Genomic DNA, 22,514 nt, shown 5'->3' on the forward strand with positions numbered 1-22,514 from the left:
AAAGATGCTTCCCTGCCTGCCTGAGATGTCGCTAAACTGCTGCCAGTTGCAGAAGTGAAGGCCTAAATAGATGGACCAGAGACCCGATTCTGATTAAAGCAGCTTCTTAAATCCAAAGAGGATATTGCCAAATTTTAAAAGGGAAGTCCCCCCCCCCTTGGTGTTCATTATTCAGTGAATGTTCTGGGATTATCAATAAAAGTGCATTCCGTACACGTAATAAATGAAAAGTAAAATGTGTTGGGAGTAATAACACAATAAATTTGGACAAGTTGGAAAAATTATTTTTTTTATGTGTTACATTTTTAGATAGCCCTGAGAGCTTGTGGCCAAAGTCACAAGCAAGCTACAGATAATTTAAGAATACCCTTCATTGCTGGTACTTAGCAGCATGTAGGTGTGAGGTTTCAGCACTGGAAATAGGTTTCTGGCTCAAATTAAGGATTAATTAGTAAGCCTGTGTGCAGGGTTAGGCAAGGGGAGCATGCCTTGCTTTTGTGCCTTTTAATAAATGAATCAATATTAGCAGTTGCAGCTGTCACAAATGAGCATCATCAGTTAACAAATGCTGCTTTATTCAGAGAGTAGGTTGGTTGAAAATAATAGATTTGGCCTCTGCAGACATGTGTAGCCAGTGCTAGTACAACTTAGTGACATCTTCAACAGGCATAATCCAAGGCCTCCAAACATATCAAGGGGTTGATGATATTCTTGGAACTTTCACCAAAGGCTCCCAAGGATACTTAGCAGTCATGGGATAAAAGGGCAGTTCGTCTTATGGGTTAGTAACTGGTTAAAGAACAGGAAACGGAAGGTACTAGTAAATGGACAGTTCTCATAAGGAGGAAGTTACAGATCCTTGGGAAAACCTATTTGTATCAGGGCCAGTTCATAATTGGTATTGGGACAAATGTTCACAACTTATCTGAAAGAAAAGGTGAGCAATCAGGCGGCCAAATTTGCAGATACCATATTATTCCAGATGGTGAAAGTGGGCTGTGTGGTCCCATTTGTTTCAAATTTTAACTTTTCATGTATTTCATTTTTTCCGTTGTTGCTTGTTCCTTTTTTCCCCTGTCTTTCACCGATTTCTAATGACACCAGTATTCTGCTGCCGGTAACTTCAGAGTTCTCAAATTTCCAGGCCATCGTCTACTAAGCAGAGAAAGCTCCCACCTTTCTAAAGACCCCGAGACTGCTGTACTGAACATCAACCTGGACAAAAGGCACATTCCATTTCCCCCAAACTTTTATTTAAAAGCCCTAAACAAAGTTTGACAAAAATCTCCAACTGCAGTTGCTCTGCCCAGCTAGAGCTGAAGAGGTGATTCACAGTGCCACCAGATTCGTCTCCCCCACCCCCATTCGTCCACCTAAAAACCGGTAAGGACAACTGTGAATTCATTTAGGCCCTTGCAGGTACATCCATGACTGAAAACCACAAAGTGGCCTTTAATTTAGAGGGAGGCCCACCCCTTTAACCTGGGGTGCTGCTTCCTCCACCACAAGCAGCAAGAGGGTTTTGGTTTCCCCCCCTCTGCACCACCCCCAAACATGCAGAATATAGAAAGAAAGGCAAGTTCTGGGTTTCAGCCAGTAGACAATGGTTTGTATTGGGCAAGAAACAAAAAAAACAAAAAAATAATATATGCAGCCATCCCCCAGAGCATCAAGGAAAACCATCATCGTCGTCCTCTGCCATTTCCTTGGCGAATTCTAGATCCTGCTGCTCCCGCTCCCGGCGCTCCTGCAAAGCAAAAGGGAACCGTGTGAATGGGAGCTCTGCAGGTTGAGATGAAAAGGCACTTCCCTAAAAGGAGAGCTGAAGGATGGCATCTCATACAACCCCACGAACAAGAGCACAGATTATTTCCTAGAGAACATGTCACATTTCTCTTCTTTAAAGTTCCTATGGGTAAATATGTATTATAGAGGAACTATATCTTTAAACTGAATAAGAACTATGCTTCTGGGGTTATTTACTCTGAACGAACGAGGTTGTAAAAGATGCACACTTTTATGTTGCTGGCTACTATTTTGGCCACACTGAAACAACAAGCAGCACTCTTCCTGTGGCTTGCCCGACACTTTAGTTACTTAGAGCATCAAAATGTTGAAAACCCACCCACAATGGAGCAAGGGAGGTTGTGGGGTCACAGAGGCTAGTCTGCCTCACCCCACCCCCCACAGTGTCCTTGCCCCTTCTCTGTCTAGTGAAACTATAATAAATTGCACAGAAGAGCAAACACGATGGATTAAATGGTGCAAATATGCTTGATTTACATAGTTTATATAGGTCACAGAATCCAGCTTTCTTGGCACAGAATTTTAATCCCTTTAGTGCAATGTACACATGGCTTGGGAATCCTCACCTCTGCAGACTCCAGGTCCTTGTTATAAGACTTCGGTGGGAACCTCATAGCCTAGAAACAGCGGCAGGGAATAAGAAAAGGAAGGCAATTATGAATTGGAAGGCAGGCCTCACAGCAAGAAACTTCGCCATAGGGACTTTCAATGGCAGAAGTACAAACAATGCAAACAACGGGCTTATTTCTGAGTAAACATGCCTAGGACCACGCTGCAAGAGTTCCAACAGCAGGACTGAAGTCCCACTTTTTTATCCAGTGCAAATGCAGGCAGGCCCAGGAATGCCCGCTGTAAGATAACTGCTGCACACTTGCTCCATTACCTTGACAGACATATTGTGAATGTCGAGGCAGAAGGAGATACGCTGGTGGAAGGCCAGCTGGGGCTCCCGTGTGGAGTAGATGTCAGTCATCTCCTTGGACTGGACGTAGCCCTTCTCATGGTTGATGCTGGCTTCAATCACGCCATCCCGAATGGCCTGGGAAAAAGGCAGCACATCATCAGTTGCCTTCCAGTGACTACATCCACAAGAGCCAAGACAACTCTTCCGTTCTATGATTCTGTTTTCTCAAGCTCCAGAGGCTACAACCCGAACCAATGGATTCAAGTTACAAGAAAGGAGATTCCGGCTAAAGAACTTTCTGGTGGTAAGAAGCTGTTTGACAGTGGAAAGGGGTGTACTCTCTTTCCTCGGAGGCCTTTAAGCAGAGGTTGGATGGCCATCTGTCATGGATGATTTAGTTGAGATTCCTGCATTGCAGGGGGTAGGACTAGATGACCCTCAGCGGGGTTCCTTCCAACTCTACAATTCTATGATTCTAGACTAAGATTTTAATCCAGCTTTGGGAAACAGGCAAGTCTTCCAAAAGCCCATTCCCTCACATTCCAGCTGGGTTATGGTGGGTCTTTCTGGGGAAAAGCATTCACCACCACACACTCACAACTGCTTCCTATTTTATTAGTTTACATGAACAGGGCTGACTAAGAAACAAAACACACAGCAATAACCTCTGAATCCTTTGGAACTTTGAGGGAATTAATAGTCTGCTACTGAGGCTGGTATCGAACTGCCTCACCGAGTTGCTCATTGTGTAGACTGTGGGCAGAGACATAAGAGGGCTAATGGTAAACAGGACAGAATGAGGAGGAGAAACAGGCGTGAGCCTTTACCTGACACAGTCTGTATTGCCAAAAGGCCCCTCACATATTTCCTGCGCACACATTTAGAGCTTGTATATTCTATGCCAGGAAATCAGAGCTTAGAGTTATCTGGATTATGGTGGCCCAACCCTGGTATTTTTCAGTATCTTGTGAGATACTGAAGGATGAACCCCTAATTCTTGGCAGATACATCATGGCATTTGTTTTAGGACCCAGAGGTGGTCAGAGCTTTAACCAAGTGAGAGGGTAAGTAGGGATTCCTATTCAACTCAGTAACCAAGGCAACGCTGCAGGCACTCACCTTGGCAACAATGAATTCAGCATCCTCTGGGCTGTCCAGCTGCAACTTCTGGGCGATGTCAGCCAAGGAGATGCGCGAGTACGAAAGGCTGATCATGCGGACACCTACATAAGAGACACAAGAGACAGAAAGGCAGCCTTTAAAAAGTGCAAATGGGGTGAACACACTTAAGGGGCGTCCACCAGGTATCTGCCATCTTTTCCCTCTGGCTCAAGGGGCAGCTTCTGCAGGAGCAGGGAACTGCCTGCCACCCGCACACCCCAAAGGAAGGTGATACGTTCAGTAGCAACCCAGAAGTTTATAGTGAAGACAGATCAAGCTCAGTGACAGAGCACCTGCTTTTGCAGGAATAAGGTCCCAGGTTCAAAGCTCAAGAGTCTTCAGGTACGACAGGGAGAGAACGCTGCCCGAAATCCTGTAGAGCTACTGCCAGTTAAGTGTAGACAATACAGAGCTAGCTGGACCAGTGGTCAGACTCCGAAGAAGGCAGCTTCCCATGTTTGTGGATGTGCGGCCGAGTTGGGATTTCAAACACTGTTCCAAACCCAATCCCCCATGTTGTCATGAGATGTGATATCATATCATGACTCGAGGATTTGGTGGTCGCTCACCTGTCTTAATCACATTGTGTCTCAGCCGGATGATGAGGGTGTATGTCCCGTCGGCCTGGAACTTATCACTAAACTGATCAAGGACTTGGTTGAACTTGGCCAGGTTCCCAGTCCGAACAGCTGCGAGGAAAGAAGAGAGATTCAAGAAAGGCGAAACACAGTGTACATATGTATGGTCTGCATGCACACACATACATGTGGAGTGTGCATGTACGTGTGTAAGTAACTGCAGCCTAGGAATTCTAACTCCCTCTCCTGCGCTCCAGTAAATTTATCCCCTTGCTGAGGCCTTGGATTAGTGTGCAGTGTGTCTAAGGGCTTCACCACAAAACTGAGTACAAAGTACAAGGGCTATGTGTTGCAAACTCAAACAAACCATCACCATAACTTTTTAAGTGCTTGTGGGTGGGCAATGCCGTGCGCACACTGTCCCCACCAGTTTTGCATGGCTGGTGGTGCTTGAAGGATGGGAAGTGGGCCACTGCTCTGTGCCCACAAGGGCCTCCCTCTGCTAAAAAAATGCACTGTATTATGCATACCTTATGTGCAAAAGAAAACAAGAACATTTAGTGCAACCCCTTTCAAATCAAAGAGGTTACTGATTGTAAGAGTATGATAGGGTTGATGTGGGAACTAAATGAGGAGGGGGAGAACCATGTACACCCCCCTTGAGCTCCTTGGATAAAAGGTGGAATATAAATGCAAGAAATAAATATTCAAATGGACTGTCTAGTAAGAGAGATGCTGAAATCACTTAAAATGGAGGGGGGGGGAAGAATTGCATTGTTACTAAAGAGTGTTTATTCCATATTCTAGGGGTTTTTGTTGGGATTCCAGTGCTGCAGTACCGATGGGCTGCTGCGCCTTCACCAGCTGCGCCACTTACCCTGCGTCAAGAGAAAGTACGGCATGAGAGATCTCTTCAGAGACGGCTGCCGAAACTGCAGTCTATCTGGGATCTCGCCTAATAGCAGCTCCACCACTATCAGCAGCTTATGGACCTAGGGCACAGATGCAAGAGATGCAGTTTTGTCCTGCTGTCTCAACCACAAAGCAAGACTCAGGACTGCGGAGAGCTCTGTGTACAAGTAGCAGACGCACTCCCTTTTCATCGCTACTCCACAGCGCCACCTGGAGGTGCTAGTCCCCACTCACCGTCTGTTTGAAGCCAACAGCTGTGTGTTGTGGCGCTTTCCGCAGGGCGTTTGTCATGGTTCTCCGAGCTTCAGAATATTCCAATTGGATGGCCTTGATGCGTCCTGGAAAAGGATAGAAGATCAGCACTAGAACAGCTTGCCAGAGATATAACAAGATAAAGCTGCCTCCAGAGAACACCTCCGCCCAGGGTTGATTTTGCCCTGCACAGGAATCTGTGGAGTGGGGAACGGGATAGGAGGTTCCTTAAGAAAGGCTTATTTGCTACAGTCACTCTTGGGCACTGTGCCACCTATGCCGATCCTGCCCATCTTAATTTCCATGTGGTTTGTGGCTAGCAGGGAACTTTCGCTTTGCAAAAACGGCACTCAGTTCATGTACTGGCAAATCTGGGCTACCCTAGCCAAGTCTGGCCCAAAGTTCTTTGTTGTCATGGGTGAATCAAAGTTTTGTTACCCTCTCCACCTTGTGTCTCACTGAATACTGAGCAGCGTAACAATAGCAGATGAAAATAGTGACCTGTTTTCTCATTTACATTTTTAATGTCCATCACTTTGTTACTTCCTCCCTTTTGCAAGTATACTATGCCTTAGACAGCCGATGGAGAGTTGAAGGTTCTCAGCTGCATTCCCTGGAGTGCAGCAAATATAAAACCCAGCTGATGAGTGACTAAGCTGCCTCTTCGCGCCTCCTGCAGAAGTGCAGGTAACAGCTTCCTGTCTCTGGGCAATGCATGTGCCAGGAGCCCCTGCATATGTATTTAAGACTGAATTTTCAGTATTTGTTTCACCACATTATGCTTTTAAAACTGTAATTTGCTTTGAGTTCCCCATTTGGAAGAAAAGCAGTATGTGTGAAAATAAGTGAATAAATAACTTTTTGTAGAAAAACACTAACACAAAGCACAGCAGGCAGGGAGAAATTGCTCTGGTCTGCTCTAAAGCCTTAAGCAGCTGGTAAAATGAACATGTTAAAGTTTTTTCTCTGTTGTCAGAATCTTAATCCAACCAACCTTAGCATCACAGATTTGTAGAGTTGGAAGGGACCACGAGGGTCATCCAGTACAACCCCTGGGATGCAGGAATTGTTTGTCCAATGTGGGGCTCGAACCCACAACCCTGAGATTAAAAGACTTAAACTACAGGTTTCTTGATGGGTTCGCATATGAACCTGGATGTCAGTGCCAACAACAGACAAGTGTCAAATGTGTTATCTGGTTTTGAAATTGGCATCATCATAACTTGTGTAACTGTTGAAGAATCTCAGAAATCAGAGGGACAATGGGGATTTCATGTTCTGCACAGGAAACCTCTTGGAAAAGTAAGGGATCCCTCTTGTTGTTCTGGCTTCTGAGATTCAGAATATTTTTTTCTTGTTTTCCTCCTCCAAAAACTAGGTGAGTCTTATGGTCTGGTGCGTCTTATAGAGCGAAAAATACGGTAAACTATGGGAGAGGCTAGCATGCCTAAGCTTTTCAAGGGATCGGCTATTTCACTTTTTGTGTTTGGGGGGCTGGGGAGAGATATGATGACATAATACCAGTTACACAGGTGCCTATTTTGAGCTCCATGTTTGACCCCAGGCCACCCAGGATCTCAAAAAGTGGTGAAGTGCCGACTCTCACCTGTGTAGTAGAGGTACCTGGCCCACTCATTGTTGTTTGCCTGCTCAGGGAACACCGATTTGGAAACCAGCTTTTCTGCCTGGTCATAGAGGTCGTAGTGAAGGTAGTTCCTCAGCAGCAGATTCAGGAGGGTAGCCTGGCCATCTGCATCATGGCGAAGTGTCGCTGTCCTTAAGCGGGCATGAAGGAAGCTTTGAAAGAAGGAATGGAGAGAGGCTGTGTCAGGAGAATGCTTGGGGTAAGAATATTGTGGAGGAGGAAAGAAGGAGGTCATAAAATTGCAACATCAAAAGCTTACCTCCTCACCACATCCAGCTTGTTCAAGAACTCATAGATGCGAGCGTGGTAGTAGTAACACTTGGCCACCACCAAATCAAGGGCTCGGCGGTTCTGAGGACTTATTTTTTGCATCAGATCGTCTGAAACTTTCTGGGCCTGGATGGAGAGAGAATTCATGTGGTGGGCTTGCAAGGCTGCAAAGATGAGTTCCTCACAGTGACACTTAGGGCTCCAGGGCAACATGTGCTTGTTTAAAAATGTAAGTTTTGAAACAAGGTCTGCAAGAAGCACCCCTTATGCCCCTCATGGAAATTCTTGGTGGAAGCAAAGCAGGCTGCCATAAATTACTGGGTCAGAATTGGCCTAGCAGAGCCCTTGCTCATCTCCAAACAGAGTTCACCGAAGTCTATACCAAGACTTGGTGTTCTAAGTTAAGATTTTGTGTTTGAACCTACAGCTTTGAAGTTTCTAGCTGGGTTTGGGTTGAGAGGAAAGTGAGGAAGGATAGTGTCTAATTTTGCTCGCTTATTTCTCTGCCCTCCCTCTAGATCTGTATCCAAACACTGGCAGTTCTTTGCTTTCCACTGGGGAATGAGGCACACAAGAGCAGGTGGTGCATTACCTCTTGGTAGCGCTTGCTATTCATCAGATAGATGACCAGGAGTAGCTGGAGATATGCTTCTACCTCTGGCAGAAGAGGAGTAGAGGCTGCCTTTCCTGTGCGGGGCCGGAACTGTAGATCAGCTTCCGTGTCCATAAGCTATAAAGTGTGACATAGAGACAAAGAGAGAGGTGATCAGAGCAATGAGAAGGTGCCATCCCACTCCACCTTCTGATTCTCACAGAATGCTACATATTAATGCCTAAGGAGACCAGATGTTGCCCACTTATTGCAACTGAATAGCTAGTAAATCTTGAAATTAGTCACAGGCAACACTGAGCAGCAAACCAAAATGGTGCTAGCGCTCCACAGAGCAATGTTGAATTGGGCCCCAAAGAATCATTTGAAGGATGCCAAAGTGGGAGTTCTCCAAAATATGCACCAAGCCTCAGTAAAAAAGGTAAAGGTAAAGGTCCAGTCGTGGACGACTCTGGGGTTGCAGCGCTCATCTCGCTTTATTGGTAAGAGTACCCAAACCTCCTGTGAACCTGCTTTGTGACTTGCCTCCTCCAGGAAGCCAATGAGGAAGTCCCGCACAGCACTGTTAGATGTGAAAAAGCCATTGATAGCTTTCTGGAGCACATTGGGGTTGAGGCGTCGGGAAGTGGAGGGCAATGCTCTCAGGGCACGCAGGACATAGCGTGGCTCCTTCCCAGATACGGCTTTCTCCAGCTGCTTCACATGTTCCTTAATGTCTGCAATGGTCAACAAACAGCACCGTTAGATGAATAGGCTAAGCTATATGGTGTGGTGGTCAATTCCTACCAACGGTTAGAGCAACTGAACATTTGACCAAAAACCTCAAAACAAAACAGAGCTGAAACCACAAAACCCAAGAACACACCTAGTGTTATATCAGGCAACCTACAGACTGTAAAACAAGAGTTTCAGCGCCTCTAAACAGCAAGTTAACTCAGATTCCCAATCAGTGATGAAGGGAAGCTATTTGCTAGGAAGGGTAGTTTAGGGGGATGAGTCTACATGAGCAATGTATGTGCTTGATTACTAGGGTTACGTGGTGCTATGGTGGCGATTTAACATCCTATCTCTGTTGATACAGCACTGCCTGTACTGGTGTAGCACTGGGTCAGGTGAAAAAAAATGTTAAGTAGGCATCAGTGACGGGACGCTAGAAGCTGCCAAAATGCGCCAGGTACCGATGTTGAAAATGCTCCAGACAGATTCAAGGCGAGATTCAGGGATGCTACCAAAGTAGTTATGGCCAGTTTGGGAGTTACAGAGAAGTAAACATGTCATTTGGTAGAAGTAGTATGTCAGTGAAAAACAGTGCTTTAGAGACCCACTGGATTACCATGGTAAAACCATTATTAAGGCTATGCATTCAAGAGCACTTCTTGAAGTCACATGAGTAATATCCCTCATTTGGGATAACTTTAGCCAATCCCTGTTGTACTCACAGGGCAGATAAACAGTGTATCACTTTCCTACCATTTATGTGTAAACTGGATTCCAATCCACACTGGCTCTCATGCATGGCGCTGCAAGCAATTTTGTGCCCACTTCGTACATCCAATGAAGACTTGCCACAATAACCCATCGCTCCTGTGGCAAGGAGTGGGCTGGTGGAAGATGCGACTGTACTTTTGATCTTAAAGCAGAGGCTTCTCTGCAGTGAACTGCTCTGGATGCCCAGGATGCACCCCTGTGGTCACCTGATGGTCCCGCTTTCTCAATTCTGACCCACTTCTGCCTCTCTTCCTCTGCAAAACCACTCTCCTCCATCTTTTAAAATTGTAAGATACACTTACACTATCCATTTGAGTGTATGTAGTGTTGGAGTGTTGAAAGCTTGAAAGCTTGCTTTAAAAACCTAACACATTTTGGACGGCCGCAACAATATACAGTGGTGCCCCGCAAGATGAAATTAATTCGTTCCGCAAGTTTTGTCGTCTAGCGAATTTTTCGTCTTGCGAATCACGAAATCCCATAGGAATGCATTGAAAATCAATTAATGCGTTCCTATGGTCAAAAAAAGTCCAAACAAAGCCAAATTTGGTACAACAACAGTTTATTAACTGCTCTTTAAAGTCACACATACTGTAAAGAGCAGTTCAAAAATTGAAGGGAAAATAAATTAACTTTATAAACAAAACATGTGTTTGTTTTTAGACAAAGGAAACAAAGCCGCAAGATGTTTTCGTCTTGCGAAGCAAGCCCATAGGGAAATTTCGTCTTGCGAGGCAAATCGCAAATGGAAAAACCTTTCGTCTAGCGAGTTTTTTGTCTTGCGAGGCATTCGTCTTGCGAGGTACCACTGTAGAAACCAGCCCATCTTTGTGCTACAGAGGTCAGAGTGCAATCCTATACATGTCTGTTTGGAAGAAAGCTCCACTGAGTTCAATGAGACTTTCTCTCAGGTTACTATGTACAGGACTGCAGCCTTAGTCAATATGTCACTGGCATGAAATCAATATCTAGATTACAAAAGCGCTGCTGAGTGGTTCAGTCATGCTCACTTTCTTCCAGCAGGCAGGTCCACTCACCAGCCTACTCTCTCCACACTTTGCTGTAACCTAAATAATTTTTATTGGACATTTATTAAAGGGAAAAAAAACAAAAAAGGGAAAAAGCAAAGCAAACAGAAAATTATCTGCTCACATTCACAGTGCAACAAGCAATACAACCATCTTAATATACACATACAGATCACAATATGCCACCCAAATAGGTATCCAAATGAAGCTTTTTATAGAAAATGAATTCAAATGTTAAACAATGGCTTTTCCCCCCCAATGTGTTGTCAGGGAGATTCATAACAACCAAACAACAGAAGATCTAAAACAGAGTAAGCCCAGTCATACACATACAATGACAGAAAATTAGCAGCAGCAAACAAAGCCACTCTGCAATGAACTTTCAATAAACATATGTAAATTAGTATGCAAGGATGAGCACAGGCAAGTCTTTTTAGAGAAGGAATTCCAGTGTTACAGTGTTATATTACAGGGTCCATTCCTGCTAACCCAACACAACTGGAAGATGGAAACTGGAGCAGCACCCCCCCCCCTGTTGTTGATGGCAATGAACTTGGTGTGTGTTCAATCTCTTCTTCCAAGAAGCACACAAGTGGTGACTGTACATGTTTACTTGGATGCAAATTGCAGAGCAGGAAGCAGAGGGGTGAAAGCTTCTGAAGTAAACATGATGTAGAACTTGGCTATAAAAACCATTACCTTGCCCCAAATCCCGGTGTGGTGATATTAGGATTGCAGGATCTTCTGTGCATTTACGCACATTTTTAAACACCTGCTGACACGCTGCCCTCCCTAAGCTACACAGGTGGCCAAGGTGTTTGTACACGGGAATGCTGCGCGTTATTTCTGTCTAAAAACCCCCACGCCCCCCCTTGCACCGCGCTGTATACTCCAAGTCTCCCCTCCCACGGGACACCCGGCTATTTTAGGTGGGCGTTGCTGCAGCTTAGCCCCGCCCCTCCAGCCCGGCGGTGGATGGACACCTCTCCACCTATCTCCAGGTACACAACGCGGCCGGCCAATAGCCGCTCGGCACTCCGCTGGCCACGCCCTCATCGAACCCACAAGGTGGGGGTTGCTGCCGCCGCCGCCGCGAGGCGTTCTAGCCACGCCCATCCCCGCGCGCCCCGTCTCCTGCCTCCCCCTTCCCCCCCACCACCTCACCTTCGAGCGTGACGGCGTCGAGCTCGCGCTGCGACTTCTCCCCCGAGGCGGGCTCGGCCGGGGCCGCCTCCTCGTGCATCTCAACGTCGGCGAGCGGCGGGGGAGGCTGAGGGGGCTCCGCGGGCGGCGGCTTGGCCTTCTCCGACCCGGCGCGGCGCCGAGAGCCGCCTTCCTGCTTCATGGCTTCACCTTCCACACACACACACCGGCTACGGCCGTGACTGAGCAACTATCGCGGAGGACGACGGGAAAAGCCGAGCAGGCTCGACGAGCCGATTGCCGAACCGACCGACGCGGACGAATGGATTGATTCCTGGCTCCCTGTCCCCACCCCTCACCCCGCGTCTCCATGGTAGGGAACCATAGAACGGCGGGCTGCGACGCCGCGCCTCGGCTTCCGGGTTGCGCCTCTTCCTTTTTTTCTTTTTCCTTTCCCCTGCCGAGAGGGAAGTGCCTGAAAGCGGGTGGAGGGAAGGAGGGGGCAGGCCGGCAGCCAGGCAAGCAAGCAAGCAAGCGGGAGGAGCGGTGGGAAGGGCCTTCGAACTGAAACAGTAATACATTTTTAAATTACTGATTTAATTTATATACCGCCCTTTATCAAAAGATTCCAGGGCGGTTTACAATATTCCTAACGGGTGTGTGGAAATAAGAACCAGAAGAATCTTTATTTGCATCAGCCACTAGCCATGGCAATAAAAAATAAATAAAATGTACTGAAGATAGAGGTAAAAACTTAACTATAGAAAATACGTTTTGGGGGTTTACATCAATAATCAAATAATAGATCTTTTTCTAATTGCCTCCGCTAAAAACCTTGCAGTGTGTGAGACAGAAAGAATGTGGAAACCCGCCGCCCTTTGTGGGGCAAATAATAACAAGCCCCAAAACAATGGATTCATTAACGTTGAAATCCTATGCATACTTACTCTCTTGTAAGTAACAGGACTGCAGCCTCACATTGCATCATTTTAATTTTTTAAAAAATCATTCTACATCTTTTTAAAAAAATTATCGTTTTACAAAAGGGTGCTGAGTGTCGTGCTGCATAAGTAATCGTGCATGGTTGTTTTTTTAAATAAAAAAAGAACCGTTTATTCCGGGAGGAGTTGAAGATCCTCCCTGCATCAGAAAGCACAGAGAGCCAAGGTGTCCGCATTAAACTCTGGAATCTGCCAGCAAACTTCACTGCCTTGCATTTGCAGCTGGGCCAATCAGTGACCTCCTCTTCTTTTCCTTTCCCTGGTCTTTGGGTTGGGGACTACATTTCTCCCTCAGCAGGCTAAGATCAGTGCTGAAGCAGGGCCAAGTATAGTATCCAACTCGGGAGAAGGATGCTTTTGAAATACAGTGGTACCTCGGGTTACATACGCTTCAGGTTACAGACTCCGCTAACCCAGAAATATTACCTCGGGTTAAGAACTTTGCTTCAGGATGAGAACAGAAATCGTGTGACGGCGGCAGCGGGAGGCCCCATTAGCTAAAGTGGTGCTTCAGGTTAAGAACAGTTTCAGGTTAAGAACGGACCTCCAGAACAAATTAAGTTCTTAACCCAAGGTACCACTGTACTGTGTGAACTCTTACAGCTAACCAGATGTAATAGCTCGTCTCTTAAACTGCTGGCTGTAAACATTCTGTCTTTTGCTGCTTAGTCAAAATAGGAAACCAATGAAGTAAGTAGGTATATGGACAGAATTCATTTAAAACAGAGCCAGTCTATTTTATTGTAAATACACAATTGCACCCTTTCTCCTGCCGTCATGTGCTTTCTTCATGATGAACCAAACATGCTCATCTGTCCCCAGTCTTTTCTGTAACCTCCACCTGTCAACTTTGTTCTACACCCCTCTACAGCTTGTAAAATTATTGTAATGCTATTCTCTGTAGTCTGCTATTAGTATTTATTAAAGTTGCATAAGAACATCAATAACCCACCCCTGCATTATACAAAAACCCTTCCTATCTAAAATAACCACCCCAATAAACAACATTAAAAACTATCAGCAGCAGGAATATGTTATTTGTATGGAAGGACACATAGAGGAGCAGGAAATCATTAAGCCACCCAGGTCCCAAGCTGTTCGAGGATTTAAAGGTAAAGACCAGCATCTTGATTTGAGCCACAGACATGAACCAATGCTGATCAAATAGGACCAGTCACATGATCTGCCTGGTCCATCATAGAAGATTTGACATGCAGTGATGGGTGAATACATTTCCATTGTACCAACACTAGAGGGTGCTCAAGGAAATTATTAATACAGTATAACAAAAATAAATTATTTTATCAACTCTTAAGAGTTTTCACTGCTACAAATTTAAGATTCTGATTTTTAACTTAAATGTCAGGATCCTTTCACTAATGTAATTCTCATGCCAGATTTTCAACATTTTCAGGTTCCTTAACTTCCATTTCCAGTTATTCATTTGAAAATTATTAGAAGAACCCATCAAAACCTCTCCCACACATTCCTATTTTTTGAGTTTCAGATTGTAATTTCTCCCAAGCATATACTTTTAGTCTTTAAAGGGCATTCTCACCACCTTGACATGTTATTTATTCCTTCACTCTTCTGTATTTGCTGCTACACTTCTCACATAAACCCAAAAGAAAGGACTTATGTTCATTAGAGCTGTACCACAAACAGCCACCAGATGGATGACACCTTTTAAGTACCACTCTTCAGATGTCTGCTGGGCATCTGCCACTGATGACGGGAAAGTTTGCTTAAGCCAATCCCAGGTTCGTTCCTGTCTGTGCTTCACCTCATTGACTAAGATTGGCAAAGCCAGGGAAATAGGTGGATAGAAGATCAGTAGCATTACAATGAGCTGAGTCAGATCAGGGCTGCCATTTTTTGTGGTAGTAGCTCCCTATCACGGATATCAAGTTCCACCCACAGTACTGAAGTGTGGATTAAAAATTGAGTAAATGTATTAATGTTTGAAGCAGTTTGGCAATTGGACCTAGAGGGGTGGTTGGCTGTCTGGTCTTCAGGCAGAGACTGGATAGCCATCTGTTGACAAAGTTCCAGCTTCAGGCCACACTTCTGATTCTGTATGGATAAAGATAAAAATACCTGCAGGTGCTAAACAGGATTGATCTTGCTGCCGAGAACCTGTAGCATAATTTTTGCTATGCCAGAGTTAAGGTTGCGCTGAAAATTCTGGATGAAAGTGAAATATGGCGTACCTGTGCCATTTGCAAAAAAAGATTGGATGTTATGTGTATACTGCTTTGAAAATTAACTTTGTTTGTTTATTATTCTGCCCTTCACCTGAGAATCTCAGGGCGATTTACAGCAAAACAAAAACACGTAACGTAATAATCTGAGACACTATATCAAAAGACCATGTTTTATTTTGTAAGTTTGTAACAAAACGATGTTATGACTCCTTCACTCTTGTGACTATAATGTAGCAATTACTTATGGAGGAAAAGGTAGCAAGTAAGATTTGTAAATAGCTTTGGATGAGACCCGATTCTCCCACTTAACTGTTGCTGATTAATAAAACACCAACTTTAGAAGAAAAGAGATCTTTAATACAGTATGTGTTTTGACTTAAAATCTGGATCTAGCAGCCACTACACACAACTTCTGCAAGAGTTAGGGCATCTGTTCGTTGGTGGCATTTGACACCTGTGCAGCTTTGCCATATTTAACAAGCAGCTGGTGCCTAAGTGGCGGAAGGGGTGTGGGGAAGTGGGAATTTGATTTCATTTACAGTGGACTTGGTCAGAGGCTCACAGATTTTTGGATAGCAGTGTTTAGTTTCACAGCATTGTTATCTGGGCAAATAGTTGCTCTGACTCTGTTGTCACTTTTGGAGACAGAAAGGGGGACTAGTGCATAATGATCGGAATCTGTTCATATCAGTAATTGCTTGGGCAGAAATCACATGTTGCAGGAAGACAGCAGACTTTTTGGTAAAGGGTGGGACATAATCTCTGACTATTGCCTATGCTGGCTGGGTATGATGGGAGTTGGAGGACCACAGAAGCCCCCATTGTTCTGTCTGGAGACTTCTCTCTCTTTGTGGATAGTATTAACAAAACTCCACAAAACTCTCATACATAGATTTTTTAAAGATAATCAAGGCACATGTAGAAATATTACTCACATTCCTATAGGCTGTTCTATGGCTCTGAGTGAAGATGTATTCTTGCAGGCACAAATGAAGGTGGAAGGGGGAATGTTCAGCTCATTCTTATGGAAGGAAACCATGGCTCCTCATTAAATCTGAACTGATCCGTAGTTATACATGTTAGATAGTAGGGAGTCAGCAGAGGCACTGAATTAAAGCAATGACCTCTATCCATGAACAAGCATTAGACTTAAAGACGTAAGCAAAGTGGATACTGTGGGATTCTAGAGGGTCAGAATGCAAAGAGGATAAAAAAACTTAACACGGCAACCCTGTACTCACTTTCCTGGGAGTAAGCTCCATTGACTTGAGTGAGATTGACTTCTGAACATATAGATACCTAGGTAGACAGGGTATTGAGTGCATACAGAGCTACATATAGTGCACAGAGAGCTGAGAAAGCAGCAGGACTTCCAGTCCCAGCAAGACTGGATCCATTTTTTTGCACCGTGACTCCACTCATTTCAATGATTGCTCCAGTTATATTCAGTTCCTCTTCGCTTAAGAACTTGGCTTCTATGGTAAACACTTCTTCTCTTCTGCTGAAGTCATCTAGGATGCTTCCGACCTTTGCAAACAAGAAAAAGGCAAAATCAGAACTTGCTGGTGTGTAATACCATTACTTGATGAATGGTATCAGTGTTGAAAAACAATAGACATAATGAGGATATAAGAGTCTTGCTGAGTCAGGCCAAAGTCTAGCATTCTGTCCTCACAGTTGTGAACCAGATGCTTATAAGGAAGCCTACAGATAACAAGCTGCCCACTTGTAATTCCCAGGAGCTGATAATGAGAGGCATATTGCCTCTGACATTGGAGGCTACTGCATAGCCATCATGGCTAGTAGCCTTGATTGTCTTACCCTTCATGAATTTGCCTAATTCCTTTTTAAAGCCATCTAGGTTCATGGCCATTGCTATACCTGTGGATGGCAAATTCTGTAGTATAGTTCTTTTGTCTGTCTTAAATTTCCCAACATTTAGCATCATCAGATGACTCCTAGAGTCTAGTAGTATGAGAGTTGTGTGTGTATGTATGTCTTCATCCACTTTCTCCCCAAGCCAGGCATACTTTTATACACCTCTATCATGTCCTCCTCTTACTTGCATTTTTTATAAACTAAAAACCCCCATATGTTGTAACCTTTTTCTCCCTGTAGAATTGCTCCAGCCCCTTGATCTGTTTGATGCCCTTTTCTGAAACCTTTTCAGCTTCTACAGTGACCAGAATTGTACACAATATTCCCATGTGTAGTTGCACCATATATTTGAGTAATGGCATTATGATACAGGCAGTTTTATTTTTGATCCCTTTGCTATTGCTCATTAACACAGAATTCACCTTTTTGACAGCTGCTGCACCATGAGTTAAAATCTTCATTGATCTATCCACTACAACCTGAAGGTTGATTTCCTGGCCAATTCAGACCTTATTAGCGTTTATGTGAGGTTAGTTTTTGGGCACCAATGTTAATCACTTTACACTTGTTTAACACCGAATTCCGTTTTTGCTATGCCCATTCAATTCATTACATTAACGAAAGGTGCAGCATGCATCACTGTAGAATTCCTGTTGTGAGTTTATACTGTACAGTAAGTATTATGTTGTTCATTTTTTTAGAAAGCGCACACCTCCAAATTCAGTGGGACTTATTCCTCAGTAAGCACACAAAGGGTTGCTGCCTTAAAAAAATTAATTCCTAAGCTTGACTTGTAGCCACAATACTTGCTCACAGTCATATGGAAGAGTTATGTGTGCTGATTTGATGAATCAGCCAAGGATGCGCACAAACCTTATACTTGTGAATGTGCAGTAGTGACATTCTGCATAACCTCGCCCATTTCCAGGAAAAGTATTTTCTAGTGGTCTCTCTCTCTGCCTTAAGCACTAACTGGAATTCTCCCTTACCAGTGCAAGCTGACTGTTCACAATCTTCTTCTCCACAGATTCTGCCAGGAGTATCAGCTGCTCCTCTGTCAATTCTGGAAAAGTGAGGAATATTGTCAGTTTCAGGAAGGGGTTCCATTCTGTGAAATGCAAGGCCAAAACAGAGACCTGGCAAAGATTTCAAGGATTTTCAGTTAGCAGCTGTAAGTTGCCTCACTGTTCTCAAAATAATTACTTGTCTTCCTCTACGGCTATCTCCATTAAATATTCTCAAAGTGCTCTGTTTAGGGATCAGAGAATCTAAGAGCTCATTTTGGGGGGAGGATTATGTCCACATCTGGCAAAGGAGCTGTGCAGGATCAATATATGGAAGATAACTGTTGTCACAGTCTGGCATCTCCAGCATCTGTCCTGAAGATTGCAGGGCTGTTTGAGATGAATGGGAGTCCTACAGTTTGAGCCTTGCCTGCTGATAATCCTTAATCCTACCTGTAGGATGCCTCTGCCTAGCCCAAACACTCCGAATTTATAAAGGTAACCCATTTGGTTGTCTTATGTAGTTGTGACAAGACATGGAAAAGAATATTTGCAAATCATTGAACCAATGTTGTCTGTCATAATCAGAACTGTAAGAAAAAGTGTAAAAGCTTATGGATAGCTAAGGTCCAGGCTGCACATTCATCAGGTTGGAGCTTGCAAAGATTGAATTCCTTGAGCATCCCAACTAGAAAATGATAAGCAAATACCACCACATCTCAAATTTTGGGGGCAGGTGTAAGCTTTCAACCAGCTTTAGTTCTGGCATCTGTCTTAAGGATGATCTGTCCTTCCATCCTTAGTTTCAGCTGCTCCTGGGCTGAAATGTTCTCCATTCAAGTCAAATACTTGATTCAGATATTTTGAGAGGGATAATGCTTACCATCTAGAGCGTAAAGGAAGTAGAGGACTGCCTCAACAAGGTCAGTGAAAACGGCCCCACTGGAATCTTGTAAATTCTCCACCAAGTCTCGCAGCTCTGGCTTGCCAGCCTTCAGCGTGAATTGACCGGTGCCTTCAAGAGCCTCTTCCAGCTGAGAGTTTAGGTTACAGCAAAATATGTTAATGCCAAATGGTGGGTATATTAACATATGACCTGAGATTTGGCTATGCGTAGCACATATGTGAAAGTAGGGCTTGGTAGGTGATAGGTATCACTTTATTTGTAAATGGCTGTGAACACCAAGACTCTGGACCATTTGGTCATTTTTATTTAGATGTGGCACAATCCACAAAGCCTAGAAACATTAGGAAAAAGCATTACTCTTTTGGGCAGGGAGTATTGCAGTGGGGGAGCTGAGGGCCTAATGATAGACTGGACTGTTGCTAATAAGTAAAGTTTTGACATCGGGTAACTACAGTAGGTAATTTTTGTACCTCTAATTTATTATATATTATATATATATATATCATATTTTGTGTTTGTGTGTAGAAGATTGTAATGAGAGGGGCCCATCGTGTCAATAGGGCAAGGTTAAAGGAGGGCAGTCAAGTTCATGCACACCCCATTGAAAGCAAGAGATAAGAGAACTGCCAGATCCTAAGGAAGGACTCAACCAGCAACTGGAAACTGTATGATAAATCATCTTTTCAGTTGCAAACCCCTCGCCCACACCCTGAAAAACCTTTTCCTAATGTTCAACACAGCCACTGGTTTTATTTTTTTGTCCTACTTCTCCCTAAGTGGTTCAGATGTGTTTCCCATTTATAACTGGTCATACAAACCCCTGATTGTTGAGAGGCCATGTCTACCTGTTGCTACATTCCCTCCTCCTAAACCTGGGCCTTTTAGTCTCTAATTCGGGTCTGGAACATTTAATCTGTTGAACATTTTATTTAACACCTCACTTCACTGCTTTAGTTTTGTTTTGTTTACAGAACAATTCTGAAGATTTTAAAAGTAATGAATTGGTTTGTACTAGTATTTCTTTGTGTGTATTACCTTATTATTTCTGAACCACTCTGCAATATGTTAATTTAAGAGTGATATATAAATGAAATCCTAAAGTAAAAAAAAAATATTTTTTTTAAACTTTACCTGGAGCTCCAGTTCCTGCAACAAGTCATTCTCCCTCATTATCACCAGAAAGCCAGTTAGAAATTTGCCACGCAGCATCGCAGATAATGAAGAGAATATTACAAATTCTGTCTTAACTTCTTGCTGTATGTCTTTACTCTTATGTTCTCTGATGATTCCTGAGATCACTGGCAGTATGGACAGAATTAGAGATTAGGGGAAGGGACAAAACATAGGATTCACAAGTTTGATACTACTCCATGTTACTGAAAAGAACCTCAGAATACCTGTAAGATACCTTTTCTCCCTGTAGGACTACTAGCAATGCTGGAGGTTGTGGTAGGGTTAGAAATAAGAAACTCTAATTCCCTCAGTGTTACTGCTCCGATCAAAACTAGAACTAGCCCCTTGAAGGGTTGGATTATCTGTATCTATGCAGTGCCTCTTAGGAGCGTCCTACTCTCGTGTAGAATCCTGGCAGAGACACATGCCCGATTGGCATGTTCTTTCCTTCCTGGTCGATCATTCGGGAGCTTCAAAAGCTTTCATCTGCCCGAACATCGCAGCGACTAATGCATTAGCACACTCAGGGATCCGCAGAGTAATCAGAGTTTGCATAACAGAACTCAAGTAGCTCAGCATTTGGCTAATCTATGTTTATTTACATATAATACACTCGGAGCATCCTGACTTAGCTCCTGCCTCTTTCTCATCAGATAGCAAGGAGAAAGAACAAAGGACAATAGTCCCACTTCATTGGAACAAAGTAACACAAAACATCCTGTCTCTGTCACTTCCCACACTGTGGAATGAAAACATACACCGTCATGTGATAGACAACAATCCCATGACTGCAGACATGGGAATGAATCTCCAACAGTGCCTAGGACCCACAAAACTCCCAACAGCCTACGAAAAAGTTTGGGGCCCACCAAAAAACTTCAATTAAAGCAAATTATTGTTCAATTATGCCGTTTAACATTTATTCTGGCCTGCAACCCCCAATCAGTTTTGCTGGCTGGGACTGATGGGAGTTGTAGCTAGAGGGTGCTAGGATGAAGGCTGCATCAAACTCATAAACCTCACAGGTCATCTAGAGAAGCCTTGGAGTGCCTGCCTCTCATGGTACATGCAGCTTTGATGCTGGTACTCTGGAAATGTTAACATTCCCCCTCCACATTTTTGCCCAGGGCAAGAGATAAATATGCTTGATGCCATCTGCCAAGTATTTGATTTTGGTGTCCAGGAACGTATAACATTTTCTGTATCTGAAGGTCAGGATAATATTTCAGTTTGATAAAATAAGTTTGATAAAAACAATAAATGTTTTATTTTGCCTAAATATTAGTGGCATTGGTTTTTTAAATCCCACACGGCACAAGATCTATTGCCTTCCTTCAGAATAATCAAAAACATCTTTACTGAGGCATTGCAATGTAAAAAGGTAATCAATTATAAAGTTAGCCGAAACAGTAGTTTTCAGATTTCCCACCTCAAGACCCACATTTAATTCCAACCTACCATTCTGAAATCTACTTACATTTTCTCTCAATTGAATCACATTGTCTACTTGCGCATAGTTGAACAGGTTCATCTAGAAACAAAGAGGGAATCAGTGCAATTTTAATGTATTGACACAGTATGAGCACACCTCTGAGTTTCCCATCAATAATCTAACTGCTGCCTGGTGAACAAATGGAAGCTCCCAACTACTTTTCATGGTCTATTTTGGAAGTTTTTAAAAGTTGCATTAGGTAACGCATCAGAGTCTCGAGGCACCTTAAACAAGGAGTGTTCACCTGTGACTCTCCAAATGTTGTTGGATTCCAACCCCATCTAGCCTGGCCAATAGTCAGAGATGGTGTGAGTTGTAATCCAGCAATTTCATAAGAGGGCAGATGGATGTAGGCAGGTGGGGGAGAAATGTAGGGTCAATGGGGAAAGAAATGCAAAACAACAACAACAACAACAACAGACTCTGACAACACCATTTGTGGAATGCTCTCCCCAGGGATAAAACACTCCTCTGTAATCAGGCCTTTGGCTGATTATAAACATTCTTTACCCTTTTAACTGTGGGAGGGGGTTTATTGGTTTGCTTTTTGTCTTTTTATGTAATTTGTGTTCCTTATTTTGTGAACCACCCTGTGATCTTTGGATGTATGCAAATTTTTAATAAGTGCTTATTTACATTAAACCTTAAATGTAAAATACTTTTTAAAATTATATGTAAAATAATTACAGTGGTAATTCACGTAACAGTGTTACGATAAGCAAGTTTACAGTGCAATCATATGCTATATTCACTTACTGAAAATAAAATCTTATTGAAGTTGAATGAGGCTTACTTTCAGTTAGGTGTGTAGTCTAACACATCTAGTACAGAGTCTGTCTTAGATGCCAATCTGACATGGATAACAGAGATTGGGCTTCCTCTGAAAGGGCTGTGCTCACCAGTCAAAGTCAGTGGAAGTCATATATAGCACCTCCAAGGTACAAACTTGATCCTTTGCTGGGGCTTGTAAGTTTGGGCCCCAAGGTCTGTAAGTTGCACATCTTTGTTCCAAACTTGGCCCTCCAGCTGTTTTGGGACTACAACTCACATCATCCCTA

At 43.7% G+C, this 22,514-nt stretch overlaps 2 protein-coding genes and 1 long non-coding RNA gene across 8 annotated transcripts in view; 1 reads left to right on the forward strand and 2 right to left on the reverse strand.

Annotated features, from left to right (window-relative positions):
* Positions 1–1,231: 1,231 nt before the first annotated feature.
* Positions 1,232–12,086, reverse strand: PSMD3 (proteasome 26S subunit, non-ATPase 3). Its single transcript, XM_081168679.1, has 12 exons — positions 11,819–12,086; positions 8,664–8,854; positions 8,121–8,258; positions 7,518–7,654; positions 7,220–7,410; positions 5,596–5,699; positions 5,327–5,441; positions 4,441–4,560; positions 3,830–3,933; positions 2,690–2,845; positions 2,373–2,423; positions 1,232–1,747 (listed from the first exon to the last, which is right to left on the reverse strand). Exons 1-12 carry the CDS (start codon positions 11,997–11,999, stop codon positions 1,670–1,672), a joined length of 1,566 nt encoding a protein of 521 aa, XP_081024805.1. The 5' UTR covers positions 12,000–12,086; the 3' UTR covers positions 1,232–1,669.
* The window catches only part of LOC308572554, a 79,163-nt gene continuing 68,689 nt past the window's right edge, over positions 12,041–22,514 (forward strand). For 2 of the 4 annotated variants that reach the window (XR_014001801.1, XR_014001802.1), the window contains exons 1-2: positions 12,041–12,170; positions 17,908–18,051. This is a non-coding gene — a long non-coding RNA (uncharacterized lncRNA). Of the gene's footprint in view, positions 12,171–17,907; positions 18,097–18,693; positions 18,826–22,514 lie in introns of those variants that run through there. The other 2 variants (XR_014001803.1, XR_014001804.1) reach the window with 2 other exon arrangements.
* The window catches only part of GSDMA (gasdermin A), a 30,840-nt gene continuing 23,484 nt past the window's right edge, over positions 15,159–22,514 (reverse strand). For all 3 annotated transcript variants that reach the window (XM_081168689.1, XM_081168688.1, XM_081168687.1), the window contains 5 exons: positions 21,442–21,495; positions 19,923–20,089; positions 18,768–18,918; positions 17,870–17,943; positions 15,159–16,529 (listed from right to left, as the gene is read on the reverse strand). In XM_081168689.1, coding sequence (XP_081024815.1) covers positions 16,302–16,529; positions 17,870–17,943; positions 18,768–18,918; positions 19,923–20,089; positions 21,442–21,495 — 674 coding nt within the window. In that variant the 3' untranslated portion in view covers positions 15,159–16,301. The remainder of the gene's footprint in view (positions 16,530–17,869; positions 17,944–18,767; positions 18,919–19,922; positions 20,090–21,441; positions 21,496–22,514) is intronic.

This window comes from Podarcis bocagei (assembly GCF_964188305.1).
Source record: "Podarcis bocagei genome assembly, chromosome: 13".
NCBI classification, from domain to species: Eukaryota; Metazoa; Chordata; class Lepidosauria; order Squamata; family Lacertidae; genus Podarcis; species Podarcis bocagei.